The sequence below is a fragment of the Gossypium hirsutum genome, chromosome D12 (genome assembly GCF_007990345.1).
Source record: "Gossypium hirsutum isolate 1008001.06 chromosome D12, Gossypium_hirsutum_v2.1, whole genome shotgun sequence".
Classification (NCBI taxonomy): Eukaryota; Viridiplantae; Streptophyta; class Magnoliopsida; order Malvales; family Malvaceae; genus Gossypium; species Gossypium hirsutum.
Genome location: NC_053448.1, coordinates 11,718,249 through 11,735,946, shown reverse-complemented (window position 1 = coordinate 11,735,946; position 17,698 = coordinate 11,718,249). Strand labels below are relative to the sequence as shown.

The window sequence follows — 17,698 nt, the reverse complement described above, 5'->3', positions numbered from 1 at the left end:
CATATTGGTGCCGCCTTTTTATTCCTCTCCATTGGTGCCGCCTTTTTATTCCCCTCTATCATACTCTTTTTTTTACTATTATTTTGGCAAATAAAAAAAAGTTTATAATATTTTGGTATTTTTTTTATTTTTTTTGTAATATTTTGGTAAAAAATTCAAAAAAAACCCTTTTCATTGTCCTTTGCTCGTATTATTTTTCTGATTTTTATTACTTTCAATAAAAATATATTATTTTCGTATTTTATTATTTTATATTATTTCAGTACATTTTGTTTCAATTATTTGTATTCATTATTTTTGAATTTTTAAAAAATTTACTAATACACTCTTACTTTGGCTATTTGTTCGTATTTTTTTATCCGTATTTTATTATTTTAAAAAATATCGTAATTTTTAATTTTATAATTTTAAATTATTTCAATGCATTATGTTTGAAATTTATTACATATACAATTTTTTCGCATTTTATTATTTTCAGTGAATATACAATTTCCGTTTTTTCTTTTCATATTTTATGTTTTCTTAAACATATTTCTTTATCATTTTACTTTTAATGCTATTTTCCTAAAACAACTAATTTCAACATCCTAAGAAAATTTTATAAAATGTATATACCATGAATTTTTTCATTCTAAATATATTTCATAAAATATATATGCTAAATAAAATAATAAAATACGTATAATGTACATTACATAGCATAAATTTTTAACACACAAATATTACAAAAAAATTAAATTTATAATAAAAATTACCTTTTTTTTTCTTTTTTTCCTTCCTTCCCTCTTCTTCTTCTTCTTTTTTCTCTTCTCCTTTCCTTTTCTTTCCTTCTTTTTCTTTCTTTTTTCTTCTCCTTTCCTCTTCTTCTTTTTTTTTCTGTTAGAATTGTGTGACCCAAATTCTAAGAGATTGCTTGCAAGTCAAGTTAAACAAAAATATATTTTCTTTCTAGAAGATTTAGTATTTATTAGTATAATATATTTAGCATTTATTAGTATAGTTTATTTGACTTACTAATTTAGCCTATAAATAGGCTCCTTTACAATCTTAGAAAAAAAGAGACACCCATTAGATTAGAACTCATAACACATTCAGAGAATTTTGTGTTTACGTTTGAGGGTTCTTTGTTTTTCGGGTTTTTGGGGTTTAGTTTTTATCTCCATCTTTTGTACTCTTCATTCTTTTGCCATTATAGTAAAATTATCTTTGCCCGTGGTTTTTATCCTCTTTTGAGGGGTTTTTCCACGTTAAATTTGTGTGTTCATCTTCTCAATTTCTTCTACTATTTTTACTTGTTCGTTGCTTATTCGGGACGATCCTAACAAGTGGTATCAGAGCTAGTTTAACTTTCATAGATCAGCCCGGTCAGAGATGACAGCAACAAGGTTTGAAATTGAGAAGTTCGATGGTGAGACAAATTTCAATCTGTGGCAAGTTCGGATGATGGCAATTCTAGTTCAAAATGGCTTGAAAAAGGTTGTTACAGGTAAAAAGCCTGAGAATCTAAATCAAACAGAATGGGAAGAGCTTGATGAAAAGGCCTTGTCTGCAATCCAGTTGTGCCTCGCAAGTACAGTATTGCAGGAGGTATTGATGGAGAAGACCTCATTCGCCTTGTGGAAAAGGTTAGAAACTCTTTATGCGACTAAGTCTCTAGCTAACCGTTTAGTGTTGAAACAACGTCTATTTACGTTTCGCATGAACGAAGGTGAGCTTCTTAAAGATCACATCAGTCAATTCATTACTCTTTTAAATGATTTAAAGAACGTTGAGGTTTATATTGACGATGAAGATCAAGCTATGCTATTATTGTGCTCTTTACCCTCTTCATACAAGTCTTTCAAGGAGACCCTGATTTATGGCAGAGACAAACTCTCGTTCGAAGATGTGAAGGGTCATTTGTTGAGTAGAGACAAACTCGACAATGAGTTTGATTTGAATAGCAAAGCAGATAGGCAAGCTTCCGTTTTGGTAGCATCAAAGAAACGAGACAAAAGGTGTCGCTATTGCAAAAAGTTAGGTCACGTCAAAGCAGATTGTTATAAACTACGAAATAAAAGAGCTGCTGAGAGTAACGAGGAAGATGTAGCTGGTGCTAATTTGGTCGATGAAGGCGGTGATGATTTCTTGTTAGTGTCAACGAGCGATAACTCCAAGCTTACGTCTGAGTGGATCCTAGATTCAGGATGTTCTTTCCACATGTGTCCCAATAGAGAATGGTTCTCCACATACAGTTCAGTTGAAGGTGGAGTTGTGCACATGGGAAACGATTCATCTAGTAAAATAATCGGTATTGGTACTGTTAAAATTAGGATACACGATGGGACGATTAGGACACTCTCAGATGTCAGGTATGTACCTGATTTACGAAAGAATCTCATCTCCTTGAGTATTTTAGACTTGAAAGGATGCAGAATCAACATCGAGTCGAGCGACATTAAAGTATCTCGTGGAGCTCTCGTTTTGTTAAAAGGTAAAAGAACCGGCAGTCTTTATATTCTGGAAGGTTCTACAGTGACCGGTGAAATCGGACGTCCCTCGTCCGTTACGGAGTCAAAGTCAACTCATTTGAAGAGAGGTTCTCTTTTGGATGCAGGTTTTGAAAAGTTAGGGCACTGTATTCGTGAAAATCAGACCCGGGTTAGTTTTGATTTGGCAGTGCACAAGTCGAAGGCTAGAAGTCTTCCAGCTTCTAAGCATAGATTCGACTCAGTTAATTCCCTGCATAGTTCAAGATAGGCCCGTGGCGGGTTTTGGCAAAGATGGCATTGAAAGAATTTGTGTCAAGGTGGAGATTGTTAGAATTGTGTGACCCAAATTCTAAGAGATTGCTTGCAAGTCAAGTTAAACAAAAATATATTTTCTTTCTAGAAGATTTAGTATTTATTAGTATAATATATTTAGCATTTATTAGTATAGTTTATTTGACTTACTAATTTAGCCTATAAATAGGCTCCTTTACAATCTTAGAAAAAAAGAGACACCCATTAGATTAGAACTCATAACACATTCAGAGAATTTTGTGTTTACGTTTGAGGGTTCTTTGTTTTTCGGGTTTTTTGGGGTTTAGTTTTTATCTCCATCTTTTGTACTCTTTATTCTTTTGCCATTATAGTAAAATTATCTTTGCCCGTGGTTTTTATCCTCTTTTGAGGGGTTTTTCCACGTTAAATTTGTGTGTTCATCTTCTCAATTTCTTCTACTATTTTTACTTGTTCGTTGCTTATTCGGGACGATCCTAACATTTTCCCATTCTCCTTTCCTTCTTTTTCTTTCTTTCCTCTCCTTCCTTCCTTTCTTTCTTTCTTTCTTTCCCTCTCCTTCTCCCCCCCAACAACCGATCGGCTCTATTATAACATTGGTCCCGCCAATCACTTTGGCACCTTTGGTGCCGCCAACACCTTGGCACGACCAGGGTGTTGTCAAATCGGTGCAAGTTTTTTTTTCTATTTTTATTTTTTGGTATATTTTGGTAAATAAAAAAATTATAATATTTTGGTAAATAAAAAAAAGTTATAATATTTTAATTATTTTTTATTTTTTTATAATAATTTAGTAAAAAACCCCTTATGTTTCTAATGGTTTCTTATTCCAATATAAGCCTTCTCTTACCTTTAAGTTAACTTTTTGAAACCATAAATTCTTATATTGGCTTATGTTTTGCTTTATTAAATTATAATTTAAAATGCAAATTAACTTGTTTTTATCTTTTGCTTATATATTTTTACTAATTTCCTTACCTTTTCTAAAGATAAACAAACATTGATTTTCATTTTCTGAACCCGATACATGCAACCCCTAGTATCTTATAGGGTGTGCTGTCACCCTTTTATACTCCTACTTATAATAGTTGTATTTTTATTAAAATATTATTTAATTATATCATATTTCAGCAGAAGTTTTGTATAGATTTTCTATAAATAAGAACTATGTATTGAACTATTTACGCACATTATTTACGTTGCTATTTTTTCAAAAATCATGGTAATTTATTTTACAGAATAAATTCTCTTTTTTTTTGAAAAAAATGCATAATTTTAGTCATAGAGAGAATTAACTTTCTTACTGAAAGTTAATAACAATTTTCATTCTTTTGCGATTGGTTCATGATACTTTAAGCTCACATTCAAAGCAGCTTGTGGTTCGAGAATAGTGGAGAATGTCGTTTGGTAAAAAGTCGGGATAAATTTAACTACCTCGTACAAAGCACATGTACAATTTTGGTTAATATTTTTTTTTGCTATAAATATCACAATGACTCAATTTAAAAAAAAAACTAAACTTCCACCATGCTTAAAAACATTGTTTTTTAAATTGATTATTCTAACACTATTAAAGTTGTAACAATCCGTTTTTCAGTGGTATCGAAACAGTGATTTTGGGACTACAATTCTGATCAGTGAGTCGGTAAATATTAATTATTTAATATTTACAATTCCATTAGAGTGTCACATTAAAGTTTGATTTAGTAATTTTGATTTTTGAATAGTTAACTAAGTAAAAAAGATTAAATTATAAGAGTTGAAAAAGTCGATCGCTATTGGCCATTAAAATGTGTTGAATGACTAAAGAAGCATGATTGAATGGTCTTATTAGTAAGTTATACCTTAATTATTATGGTGGATGGTTATGGGTTAGCATTTTTGTCATGTTATAAGTTTAATTAAGGGTAATTTAATAATTTAATAAAAAAATATAACATAAACAAAAGATGATGGAATTGTCATCTTCTTCCTTTTCACTTAGCCAAAATCGAAACACCATTGAATCCTTAGGGGAGAATTAACCAAGCTTTAAATATTCTTGCATGGTAGGTGTTTGAAGCCCGTTTTTATTGATTTTTATATTTTTAATATCGTTGTAGCTTAATCTAGTTAATTTAGAGATTATTTTATAAAATTATTAAAAGTTTAGAGACTTACCATTAATGGCTTTAAGTGTTTTTGAAGTTAGTTGATAGATTCATGAGTTTGATGGTCATATATAGGATTATTTTATAAATAATTTTAGTTAGTTTTGAACTTAGGGAAGGAATTGTTATAATATTGAAATTAGCATGGAATTTTTATAAAATGCAGTTGTTTAGGGGCTGTAGAAGGACCATAATAAATTTGACATAGAGGGTTTTAGGCTAATTGTGAAAAATATATAAGTTTCAGCTTTAGGGAAAAAATTGTATAAAGAGTAAAAGTTTAGGGTGAAATTGTAAAATATTAATAAAAGGGTTTATATGCATAAGTTTAAATGTTTAAGTTATTTGAATGGTTAGTTAAATTTTAGGGTTTATATGCAACTGTTAAAGAAACTCTCGCTCCCACGCACAATTTGATACCGAAATGGATTTATTTTCTTATTCCCTTCTTTTATTTAATTCATTGTTTTGTATGTTAAATATGAGTTTATGAATTATTGTATTTAGATCCATGAGTAGCTAGTTTCCTTAGATAGATTAACAAACGAATGTGTGGCTAATTAACGGATGAATTAGGGTTCAAATCCAAGTTAGTTGGCTTAAATTATGTGCGACTAAACCCTAGGAAGTGACACTCTTAGGAAGTAATTTAGGATAAACGAGATTGAGAGATAAGTTTACCGAGAAAACTATAAGTTATCTCGGTCAAGAAAGTGAGGCCGATAAGTAATAAATGGTTAATTAATAGCTAACTCGATAAAACCCGAGTGCTAAAATTAATTAGGAACACTGAAGTGAGTTGATCTTTTGCATGTTTTATTGGATTTAATTTCGATTGTTAATTGATTGTTTTTATTTTAGATAATTTTAGGTTAATTTAATTAATCCATTTCAATTTGATTTTTCGTAATATAATTTTAAATTAGTATTGTTAAACCCTGTTAATGTTGAAAGTTAATTTAAGTTTAATTCAACCTCCCTTCGGTACGATTCTCAGAATGTTTCTCGGAGTGTTTCGTTGTACCATTCTTTATTATATCACAATTTGACTTGTATACTTGCGAACACCATTATTTAATCTTATATTTATTTGTTGCAATATTTCCATTCTAGACGTTCGCACGTCAGACGAAAAATATGAGAAAACTTAAAAATAAGCCTTAGAAACATTTTAAAAGATTAGGGGTTCTAAAAAACTTTTATACAAAATTTAAAGGGATAAATTTCAAAATTACATATAAACTTTAATTTAATGTGGTATACATAAACTTTAATTTTGGTGCAATTGTACATGTGAGACTCTAATTGTAGTTCAAATGTATACGTGAAACTTTAATTTTGATCTAATCATATATATTTAAAGAAATAAATCATCAATTTATTTTTATATTAAATAAATATAATTATTTATGTATACAATATATAAACATAAAATGATGTTATATCACTAATTGTGTTAATAATTTACAAGAATTGGATCATATCAAAATTCATATATGCAATTTCATATTAAATCATAGTTCATGTATAATTTTAAGATTTATCATTTATAGAATCTTTAACCCTTAAAAATAAGTTTGAATGTGCAAATTTAATTAAAGAAATTTAAAATTAATTTTATTATATCTAGAGGTGTTTGTATTAATATTAAAGTTAATTTATATAATTCTAATTTGATATTTAATGATTTTATTTATTAAAAAATTATATTTAGTTGTTATAAAAGATAATATAATATAAAAGACAGTCGTAATAAAACATTCGAAAAATATTAATACTTTCAGATGTAAAATCTTTAGCGCAGGGTTTTAAGATGTTTAGGTGTGTCTAAAGTCTCAAGTTTCACTATTTTTTATTTTATTTAATAATAAAATTAAATAAATTCTCTAAATTTGTCTCATCAACATTATATTTAATTTTCTTTCTTAAAAGATAAATTACTACTATTAAAAAATTAGTTAAAGAACAATAAAAAAATCAACTAAGTCTATCACAAAAAGAACATACAAAAATATTGCTAAATATTACTATTTGATGTTGCAACAGAAATTGCTATATGAAGTAAACCACTATGCGAAGTCTCAAACTAAAAGCAAATAACTCAACAATTTACAATAACATCAAATAGCTTTAACTCAAAAGCTAGTAAATAAGTTCAGATTTTAACTCACACCTCAGCAATATTCGCTCTCATCTTAGCTCCAACATCACCCATAGCCTGGGAAGCCTTCTCTTTCGCAGCCTCATACTTAGCCATAGCATCCATACCCAAGATCTTATCTGCCGCTGCATATGTTTCTCCCAACTCATTCTTAGCTTCATCATAAGCATTTGAATCTTCTTCTCTTCCATGTGACATTGATTCTGCTTCCTCACCTTCAATCACCCCTACAGCACCACCTAAAGCATGGGAAGCCTGCTCCATGGCAGCCTCAAACTTATCCATAACATCCTTGCTCATGATCTTATCAGCAGATACATATGTTCCTCCTACCTTATTGATTGCTTCATTATAGGCATCGGAAACTTCATTTCTTCCGTGCGAGGTTGATTCTGCAGCCTTATGTTTAATTGCTACATCATCACCTATAGCATTGGCAGCCTTCTTTTCCCAGGCCTTAAAGTTAGGTTTAAGTTCTTCGCTCATGATCTTATCACCAGATGCATATGTGGCATGCGAAACTTCATCTCCATGCGAGATTAATTCTGCAGCCTTATCTTTAATAATCCTAGCTACATCATTAGCTATAACATGGCACACCGTCTCTGTCAAAGCCTCAAACTTAGCTATAACATCTTCACTCGTGATCTTATCACCAGATACATATGTTTCTTCTACTTCATTATAGACATGGGAAACTTCATTTCTTCCACGCGAGATTGATTCTGCAGCCTTACCTTTAAGGATCCTAGCTACACCATCAGCTATAATATGGGAAGCCTTCTCTGTCAAAGCCTCAAACTTAGCCATAACATCTTCACCCATGATCTTATCACCAAACTTAGCCATAAGATCTTCACTCACGATCTTATCACCAGATGCATATGTATATCCTCCTATTTCATTATAGGCATGGGCTGCAGCCTTATCAATAATCCTAGCTACATCATCACTTACAAGATCGCAAGCCTTCGCTTCATCTTTTCCGTGCGATAGTACAACCTTAATCATGGTCCAAGCTACATAATTACTTATAACATGGTAAGCCTTCTCTTTCCAGGCCTCAAACTTAGCCATAGCATCTTCACTGAAGATCCTATCTGCAGATGATCCATGATTTACTGCTTCCTTAGTTTCTTGGCTGCCTTTTTTATAGGCATCGATCGCTTTATCTCTAGCATTTTGATTGGCTTCTGCCAATGGTTCTTTGGCTACGTCGATTGTATCTGCTGCTTTATCTGTTCCATGCTCCTTCGCATCTGCAATTTCATCTTTCGCATGATGGGCTTCATCATCTGCAACTTTTTCTTCTGCATGATGAGCTTCATGCCGAGCTTCGTCGTAGGCATTGTCTTCCCCATATGCCATTGTCTCTCGACCATTATCAACCTGATTCGAATCTACATCCATAGCCATACTAAGCATCTGGTTAGCTGCGTTTACTTCCTCTCTGGATATTTTGGCAGCATAGTTTGATGCTTCCGAAAAGACATAATAATAACATTAATAGGAAAGGCATAAGATGAATTACCAGAGGCAGACATTGAGGCACCATCTCCACCTTTATCCATCATATCTTTAGCCGCCTCTCTTGCATTCTCAAATTTCTGTCCCATGACCCTGGCAGAGTCATTACCATTGTAAGACGCACAAGAAGTTTTTAACCACATATGTCTGTCAACACAATTTATAAGCCAAACGGATCCATGTAACCGGCCTAATCAATCCTAATAATGGAACATTTTTTGTATCTAATTTATTCATAATATAGTCAACTGAATCATGCACTCTCCTTCATTGTTTAAGAATTTCACAACCAGATACATTGGAGAGAGATACATCTCTTGTATATAACCCGGAAAGTAGGTAAATTAAGAAAAAAGAGGAAATTGTGGACCCTAATTACTATCAAGTAGATCATTGAACTACTAGCTTATCCATGAAAACAATTAGAAGGAAAAAAAAGGAAAGAGAGTCTCAAGTCTCAACCTAACCAACAACGCCCACGAAAATTTTCCAATTTTTAAAATGGCATTTCCAATTATATGTGAATCTTTATTTTAAAAAAGAAGAAGGCAGTATGATATAAGTAATTGTTTGATCATTACACGAGGAAGTTGTCAAGTCCCGAATCAGACAAGGAGTCCTTCACAGTTTCCTTTGTCATCTCTTGCCATCCCCAGGCCCAGCAAACCCCTACCATTGACAGCAATACAATTACCAGCATTCCCACCACTTTCTTCTTCTCCATCATCTTTACCTCTACAAGCGTATTGGTTTTCTTTTCTTGAAAAAGAAAATATCTAAAAACGGTAACAAAAACAAGATTAAGAAGCTTGAAGATCCTACATTAAAGATTTTAAGGTTTTTATAGGAAAAGGAAGGAAGAAAAAAGCAGTGGTGGTGAAACGTGGCTTTGCAATGGACAACGTGGCTGATAGTGGCTATTTATGTAACAGGAAAGGCTCCCATCTTGCCACTTGGTTTAGGGCAAGGGTACTGTTGTCGGCATCGGATTGGATCTTTGTTCGGTTATTCAGTTGCGTTGCGACATTGGAGAGGAATTTATGGAACAATCATCTGAATTGGCTCACGTTGTTTGAAGTTCCTATACTGTATGCGCGTCATTTTCTTTTATTATGAAGTGGCATTTTACGTAAAAAAACAATTGACTAAACTACGGCAGGTGTCTTTTTTCCTTTAAGTGCGTTTGAGAGTCTAAAAATTAATATAATAATAAATTTCTTAATTTTTACCAATTGTGTCAATACTTTAATAGATCCCAAATTAATCCTAATTAATTTTTATAAAAATACATAAATATTCCATATATAATTACATTATAAAACAATAAGTATTCTACAAAAAATTTCCCTCTCATAAAGTTGAAATAAAAACCCAGAAGACTATGAGATTCCAGAAACAGAGAATTTCCATATCAAACTTTCTTCTTGCTCTCACCTGACCAAATTTCTAGAAACAGGAACTTTTTGCCATTTCTTTTATTACATTAACCTATCTATTCCTTTAAATAAAATATCATCTACATTTTATCTTTTTAATTTATTATATTTTTAGATTTTATTTTTTTTTAAGAATTATGAGATAATTTGTAGGGTTGAGGTTAATTATTCTAAAAATTTATGACCAAAGTATATACTCATTTTTTTGGACTGCCACCTTATCATTCCATCAAGTAACAATACTTAACAAAAATAGACCAAAAAGAATAAATCGTATTAGTTGAGTGACCATTTTAAATGTTTTAAAGTTAAGCACATTGTTTTATATTAAATAATAATTAAAAATATATTTACTATATATTAGATTATAAAAATAAATTTAAATCTTAAAATTATACATGAACTCTAATTTGATGCAATCGTGCACGTGAAACTCTGGTTGTGGTTCAAATGTATACTTGAAATTTTAAGTTTGATTTAATCATACACATTTAAATAAATACATCAATTAATAATCATATTGGATAAATATAAATATATAAACATAAAATGATGTTATATCAATAATTGTGTTAATAATGTACAAAAATTGGATCAAATCAAAGTTCATATATACAATTACACATTGAACCATAATTCATATATAATTTTAGAATTTATGTATTTATATTATATAACATATTAGTTTTTATAAACCCATAGGGATAAAAAGGGAAACAACTTCTTTTTACTCCACGGTATTTATATTTCAGCGAGAAAGTAGAAGCCAGTGCATTGAAAATATTTCCTATTCGTATCAACTAAAGTCACCATAATGGTGTGATTAAAATTAAAAAGAAAAAAAGAGATAATCTCAGTCTGTGTTGTGTTTTCAACTATGTTATTTTTAAATTTTAAATTCAAGTTTTCTCTTTTTAAGACTAAATATACATTATTATCCTACCCAATATTTATTGGTATATTTATTATTTATTTTAAACTTTAGTGTTCTAGTATTTTCTAAAATCAAATTGTTGTCTAGTTAACTCGTAACACCAACTTAATCAAACACTTAAATAGTAATATATATTTTTAGGTAAAAAAAAAACACGCCTAGTAACTAGGAGTGAACAAAAACAGTGATCCCTTCAGGCACTACACCAAAACAGGCTTTTAGCTGCATTTTTAGTGGCGTTTGGAAGAAAAACGCCGCTAAAAATGAGTATTAGCGGCGTTTTCCAAAAAGCGCCGCAAAAAACCTAAGCCTAACGACGTAGTTTTTTGAGTTTTCGGGGGCTTTTGCGGCGTTTATAAAAAAGCGCCGCTAATGCTCAGGGTTTTAGCGGCGTTTTTGAGGAAGCGCCGCTAATACTCGGGGCTTTAGCGGCATTTTTGAAGAAGCGCCGCTGATGCTCGGGGCTTTAGTGGCGTTTTTTAAGAAGCGCCGCTAATGCTCGGGGATTTAGTGGCGCTTTTGAAGAAGCGCCGCTAATGCTCCGGGATTTAGCGGCGTTTTTGAGGAGGCGCCGCTAATGCTAGGTGCTTTAGCGGCGTTTTTGGGGAAGCGCCGCTAATGATCTATTTTTAGCGGCGTTTTTTGGAAAGTGCCGCTAATACTTAGGTTTATCATATTAAATATTTTTTGGGGTTTTTTAAAAGTTTTTTGGGTACATTACTGAGTGTTTTTTAATTTATATATTAAAAAATTTTATTAGATAATCATAAAAGAGATAGTATTAATTTTAAAATATTGAATTAATTATCACTATAATTTAGGGTTTTTGGTTTAGGGTATATGATTTATTTAAGATTTAAGGCCAGTTTAGGAGTTCATATTTTAAAAGGTTTAGGGAGTATGGGTTTAGGGATTATGGATTAGGGATTATGGTTTAAGGGTTGGGATTTAAGATTTATGGGTTAGGGGGTTATGGGGTTAGACGTTAGGGGTTAAGAGTTAGGGATTCAAGGGTCAGGTTAGGGTTTTAGGTTTAGATTAATTATTTTTTAATTTATATTTTAAATATGTTCTTATATAATTGTAAAAGAGATAATAATAAATTTGTTTAGGGTTTTTAGTTTAGGGTATATAATTAATTTAAGATTTAAGGCCGGTTTAGGAGTTCATATTTTAAGGTTTGGGGAGTATGGATTTAGGGATTATGGATTAGGGATTATGGTTTAAGGGTTGATATTTAAGGTTTAGGGGTTAGATGTTTAGGGGTTTAAGGATTATACGTTATGGGTTAAGAGTTAAGGATTTAAGGTTTAGGGATGCAGGGGTCGGGTTAAGGTTTTGGGTTTAGATTAATTATTTTTTTAATTTATATTTTAAATATGTTCTTATATAATTGTAAAAGAGATAATAATAAATCAAATATTTTGAAATTATGGGTATAGTTTAAATTATTTAAGAGATATATAATAGATAGACTTTATATGTATTGAATGGTTAATTTAGGGTTTAAGGTTAATGTTTACTTGAGATTTGTTAAATGGTCAAATTTTATACAATTAGTTAATGCTTTTATATTTAAAAAAATTTAATCTAAACCATTTGATATATTTAAATATTAGTTTAAATAGAATTAATAAATAAGTTAAAAAAATAATAGATTGATATGGATATTTAGGTATAATTATTTATTTTGGAGAGGACCAAATTATAAGAAAAAAATAAAAAATAAAAATGATATGTATATATAGGTAATTATTTAATTTGAATAATTCTAACTTAACAATTAATTACAGCCATTTTATCATTTATTTTCTTATTAAAATATACAATAGTTATTTTGAGAGTACTTGGTTTTTTATTTATAAAAAATCAATTTATAAAAAATAAAATAAAAAAATTTAGCATAAAATAATTTTTTATAAACAATAGCGACGTTTTTATAAAAAAAACTGCAAAAAATAATTTCAATTTTAAAAATGGCTCCGTTTTATCCCAAAATTTCCCCCCGAAACCCCTAAAATTTCCCTCCTAAAATTGATATCCTCAAAACACGTAAGTGTTTCTCTCTGTCACCACCGTCTTCATCATCATCTTCCCCTCTCTCCCTCTTTTTGCATACATCTCAGGTGCTCCTCCACCTCCTTCCCTTCTTCTTCAAGGCATGCTTCTGGAAATGGTCCTTAGGCCCTTTGAATGGTAACATACCTCTTCATCCCAGATTGTGGGCAGAAAACATTATAAAAAGGAAGAAAAACGGGTATTTGTATGCTTACCAATTTTCCAATTACATTTGACTTGACAGGATGCAGAACCAAACGATAGGAAAATTGGGAAGCTCTGTGAATATGCTTCGAGGAACCCATTAAGAATACCAAAGGTATTGTGGGTTTTCTTTTAGTTCATTTATCCTAGAGGAGTTTGATTCAAATATGGAATTCTTAAATGTTAATATTCTGTTTTCCACTATTTTGTTGGCGAGTTCTTATCCCCATTTTCAAAATTTTTTACAATGTTGGTTTCCACAATTTTTTTTTGACAAGTGCTTATCTTTATCTCTGCTAGTCTAAATGAAAATACGAAACTTGTAAGTGAAAACAATTTTTCTATTATATTGGCTTCTCTAATAATAAGTTTGGTGATGTTTTATATCTTCTAGTTGTTTAGGATCCAATCTTGCTTTTAAAATGGTTATTTTATATTAGTTAAATTTGAGATGGTTTGCAAATATTTTCTGAAATGTTGGTAAATTTTGTCAAGAAATGTGCAAAACTGATTGAAAGGTTTTAATTGGCATTAATCTTCGGAAAGTTCAAATTAATGCAAGTATCCTTGAGATGTTCAAAATTAGTTTGAAATTTGCTAAATCTTGAAATGCATATAACTTTACTGAATTGCTTGCTGATTTGTTTTTTCACATCTTTAAACAATTTGTCTGCACAGATTACAAGTAACCTAGAGCAAAGATGTTTCAAGGATTTACGGAATGAGAACTTTGGATGTGTGAAAGCCGTATTGTGCATTTATAGGAAACTGCTATCGTCATGTAACGAGCAGATGTAAGTTTGATGTGTTGAAAGTTTAATATTTAATGATATAAAAATCTTTTGGCATCAATTTTTCAGCCACATTTCATTTTGGGGTGTGCAGTTTGGAGCAGGGGAGTTTCAAAGAAAGAGCCACTGACTTTAATAACTATATGTTAGGTAGAGCATAATATTTGGCTTGTTATTGTAACTTATTGTTCAAGGGTTGGGGGACCATATTCTAGCAGGGATTAAACGTTGGAAGATAACTACTTATTAATTTATAATCTAATTACTAACCTTCTTTGTTATTATCTGAAGTTTCACCTTGTCTTTGGTTGCATGTCAAGAATACTGGTAATATAAAGATTAACATTTTGGTTTTATCAATTAAATAGGTACATATGTTCAATAAATAATAATTTAATGCTTTTTATGTTTTGAGAGATTATATTACTAAGGTGCAGATGCTTCCTTAGAACTTTGACATGTCAACTAAACTTTTGAGTATTTTGTGATTCTAAAAACTTAACCATATTTTTGCAAAAAAATAAAATAAAATGGGTTTACGATGTAGTTCAAGATCATGCTTAGTGAAGGATTATATTATTTAGAAAATTATTCTAGTAATTTTATCTACCTTCATGGATTCAGTTTTCATTTTTTGTATTTAGGGAACTAATCAGGTGTTTATGATTGTCTTCATTGTTTATATTTACCTTAGTTTATGAGGTAGCTTTTATTTTATTTGTATCATTCACGGGAGCACTTTATTCTTGCAGGCCACTTTTTGCAAGTTGTTTATTAGGGATCATTCGGGCTCTTTTGGAACAAACCCGGCAGGATGAAATGCGAATTTTGGGTTGCAATGCTCTTGTAGATTTCATAAACCGTCATTGTGTTCTCTTTTATCTATTATTTCTTGTATCTAACACTTGTTGTAGTTGTGTGCATGCATGTCTTTCTGGTCATTCTTTTCTTCACAATTTTCCTATTCTGCTGATTTAGACTTGTTTCCAGTGAATTTGCTGGTTTGATTACCGGAAATGACTACTGTGTACGAGTAGGTTCGGCAAGATTATCATACAACTTATTTAAATATTTTCAAGTAGATTCTTCTTTTCTACCTTTATGCAACAGTCCGAATCCTCAGTTAGAAGACATCGTTTAAACTAAGTGGCTGACTTATTGCAATATTTTTCAATGGAAAGAGGCTTGGTTTTCGCTGCTTTGTGTTTCTTAATGTAGGATAAGGTTGAGCCTAGACTAGTTAACGGTTCAAACAATTGTTTAGATTGATTTTTTTTTAGAATGAAAGAAGTTAATTCTGTAAGGACTGTAAGGGAATAAGGGGTTATCAAGTGTGCTTTTGTTGAACTTACAGCTTTAATCCACCTGTAAATAACCTTATGTTGTAAAAAAAAAAGAGTTAGCATCCAGTTCTTTACAAGTCAAATTAATTCCTGCTTTTTTTCAGGGAGTTTCTCTTTTTAAATAATTTTATTCAGATATTGTATTCATTAATAATGTTTCATTTTCGGTACTTCTTTTCTCATTTAGTATTTTCTACTCATATTTGTTTACTTTGACTTCCAATTCTTGTCACTTACCACTTTCTCTTTTTCTCATTACTTCTGCTTAGGTCTGTTTCATGGGTGAACACTGTCATATATCAATGGACTTTGATAGTGTAAGTTATCTTTTCTAGTGGTGGCTTTCCTACCAATTCACTTTTGTATTCAAATCTTGATGCTTCTCTGATCTGATACAATTTAATTATGCAAATGTAACTAAGTATATTTTAGTCCTAGCTGCAGCTTCACTGAAAAATCTTGAAATAATTAAGTCTCTTTCACCCAACTAGAGCTTCATTAGAAAGATTGAAATAGAGCTGAAATGTAAAGAGAAGTATATTTTTGTCCACTCAAAATTGCTAAGTGCTAGAGACTATAAAGTTGCCACGCAGCTATCAGAAAATCTAAGAAGCTTGGCACTGAAGGGACTTCATTATTTTCAAACTTTTGAGGATTCACTTCGGCTTTCTCTTCTGCTTTTGCTTCTTTGATTCAGCTAATAGGTGAGTTACTATAAAAGTCCCTGCTTTGTTTCTCTTGCCATACCTGTTTATCTATCGGGTTTTTATCCATGATTTTAAACTTTTAACTAATTTTAAAAAAAAATTGTTGATTAGATAAATTTAGATTATCTGATCATTTAATCTATATACAGGTTTGATTGTGGCATGTTTATGTTAAAATATATCAACTTCTATAGCAGAGGCTTAAGTCTTTGTTTTGAGCAGGTAAGTCCATGGAACAATTTTTTATACTTGTAGTCCATGTTTTATTTTGATTTTTCTGTGATTAAACTCTAGTACTCAGGGCAGTTGTTGGGATGTAAAATCTATTGTCTATCTGCCTAAATATATGACAAAATGCAGAAGTACATATTGGAGATACTCTCACATGCACATTCATTCGTTTGAAACTCGATATTTAGTTATTTGTCTTTGAACTGAGTTGGCTTTTTCCATGCTTATGTAGGAACACATGCCCTATGCCCTATTTTCGTTTAAGGACCGCCAAGGAAATTCTGAAACTGAAAGCTGGTTGATTGGATGTGTATGCCGGCTTTCATCAACTACTTTCGAAGGCCTTACTAGGAATTGAAATGGTGTGCAAAGAGATTGCTTCTTCTGATCTGATTTTTAGATATAAATACTGGATAAAATATGGATATTTCTTGTCAGTTGCATTTACTGCTGTTAGTAAAATAGGATTCTCTTCTTAGGATCTTAGTTTCTTCACTTGTATTAGACTCAACAATGGCTTGCATTGCTTTGGTGTTGATTTTACCTAAATTTTGAGGTTTACAATTTTTTATTTTTATTAATTATTTACTTTTTCTCACTTTTATTAATTATTATTATTATTTAAGCTTCCTTTATTTGCCTTCTTTTATCATTTTCATAGAAAATTTAATTTAAATAATATTTTTTATTTATCCTTAAAAGTATATTTAAAGTTCAAATTAAAAAAATAAAACATAATATAATATTTATCATAAAAATAAATATTATGTGATTAAAATAATTTTTTTGCATGATATTTTTTAGCGGCGTTTTTGCGAGAAGTGTCGCTAAAAGTTTGTTCTATAGTGGCATTTGTAAAAAAAGCGCCGCTAAAGGTCCTGGTCTATAGCGGCATTTGTGGGAAAAATACCGTTAAAGGTCGTGGTCTATAGCGGCGTTTGTAGGAAAAACGCCGCTAAAGTCCTGGTCTTTAGCGGTGTTGTTGGAAAAGCGCCGCTAAAGGTCCTGGTCTTTAGTGGCGTTTGTGGGTAAAGCGCCGCTAAAGGTCGTGGTCTATAGCGGCGTTTTTGGAAAAGCACCGCTAAAGGTCATGGTCTTTAGCGGTGGTTATTTCTAAAAACGCCGCAAAAGTTAGCGACGCGTTCAATAGCGGCATTTTTTGGGGTGCTTGTCAAAGCGTCGCAAATACTTTTAGCGGCGCTAAAGGCTTGTTTTGGTGTAGTGAGGTAAGAAAATATAAGCATCCTCCTCTAGTAGCCAGTACAACATACTGAGTAGGGGTGAGCAAAACTCGATTCGACTCGAAAAAATCGAAAAAAATTTGAATTTCGAATTAAACGAATCGAGTTATTCAAGTTAATCGAGTTATTTGAATCAACTCGATTTTTTTTTCG

At 31.1% G+C, this 17,698-nt stretch overlaps 2 protein-coding genes across 10 annotated transcripts; one reads left to right on the top strand and one right to left on the bottom strand.

Moving 5' to 3' along the window:
- Positions 1 to 6,916: 6,916 nt before the first annotated feature.
- LOC107945753 (uncharacterized) lies at positions 6,917 to 9,416 on the bottom strand. Of its 2 annotated transcripts, XM_016879866.2 has the most exons (3): positions 9,182 to 9,416; positions 8,605 to 8,693; positions 6,917 to 8,473 (listed from the first exon to the last, which is right to left on the bottom strand). In XM_016879866.2, exons 1-3 carry the CDS (start codon positions 9,325 to 9,327, stop codon positions 7,080 to 7,082), a joined length of 1,629 nt encoding a protein of 542 aa, XP_016735355.1. In that variant the 5' UTR covers positions 9,328 to 9,416; the 3' UTR covers positions 6,917 to 7,079. The 2 variants fall into 2 exon arrangements, with proteins under 2 accessions (XP_016735355.1, XP_040964406.1); XM_041108472.1 differs by lacking the exon at positions 9,182 to 9,416 and having other exon boundaries at positions 6,917 to 8,490.
- A 3,563-nt stretch (positions 9,417 to 12,979) lies between these two features.
- On the top strand, positions 12,980 to 16,902 carry LOC107945754 (protein SEMI-ROLLED LEAF 2). Of its 8 annotated transcripts, none has more exons than XR_005922380.1 (8): positions 12,980 to 13,166; positions 13,273 to 13,347; positions 13,911 to 14,026; positions 14,118 to 14,173; positions 14,776 to 14,869; positions 15,636 to 16,070; positions 16,223 to 16,295; positions 16,537 to 16,902. XR_005922380.1 is itself a non-coding variant. In XM_041108471.1 (6 exons), exons 1-6 carry the CDS (start codon positions 13,164 to 13,166, stop codon positions 16,660 to 16,662), a joined length of 462 nt encoding a protein of 153 aa, XP_040964405.1. In that variant the 5' UTR covers positions 12,983 to 13,163; the 3' UTR covers positions 16,663 to 16,902. The 8 variants fall into 8 exon arrangements, 1 of the variants encoding a protein (XP_040964405.1); XR_005922379.1 differs by lacking the exon at positions 14,118 to 14,173 and having other exon boundaries at positions 12,986 to 13,166; positions 15,636 to 15,683; positions 15,799 to 16,070; XR_005922374.1 differs by lacking the exon at positions 14,118 to 14,173 and having other exon boundaries at positions 12,987 to 13,166; positions 15,636 to 15,683; positions 15,960 to 16,070.
- Positions 16,903 to 17,698: the final 796 nt, after the last annotated feature.

Excerpts from the sequence above, each read along its gene's own strand:
- LOC107945753 (XM_016879866.2), bottom strand. The coding sequence starts at position 9,327 with ATGATGGAGAAGAAGAAAGTGGTGGGAATGCTGGTAATTGTATTGCTG. Across the intron at positions 8,694-9,181 it reads GGACTTGACAACTTCCTCGT|GGTCATGGGACAGAAATTTG; the intron begins GTAATGATCAAA and ends TGACTCTGCCAG. Across the intron at positions 8,474-8,604 it reads TGCCTCAATGTCTGCCTCTG|ATTCGAATCAGGTTGATAAT; the intron begins GTAATTCATCTT and ends CTATGGATGTAG.
- LOC107945754 (XM_041108471.1), top strand. Across the intron at positions 13,348-13,910 it reads ACCCATTAAGAATACCAAAG|ATTACAAGTAACCTAGAGCA; the intron begins GTATTGTGGGTT and ends TTGTCTGCACAG. Across the intron at positions 15,684-16,536 it reads TATCAATGGACTTTGATAGT|GAACACATGCCCTATGCCCT; the intron begins GTAAGTTATCTT and ends ATGCTTATGTAG.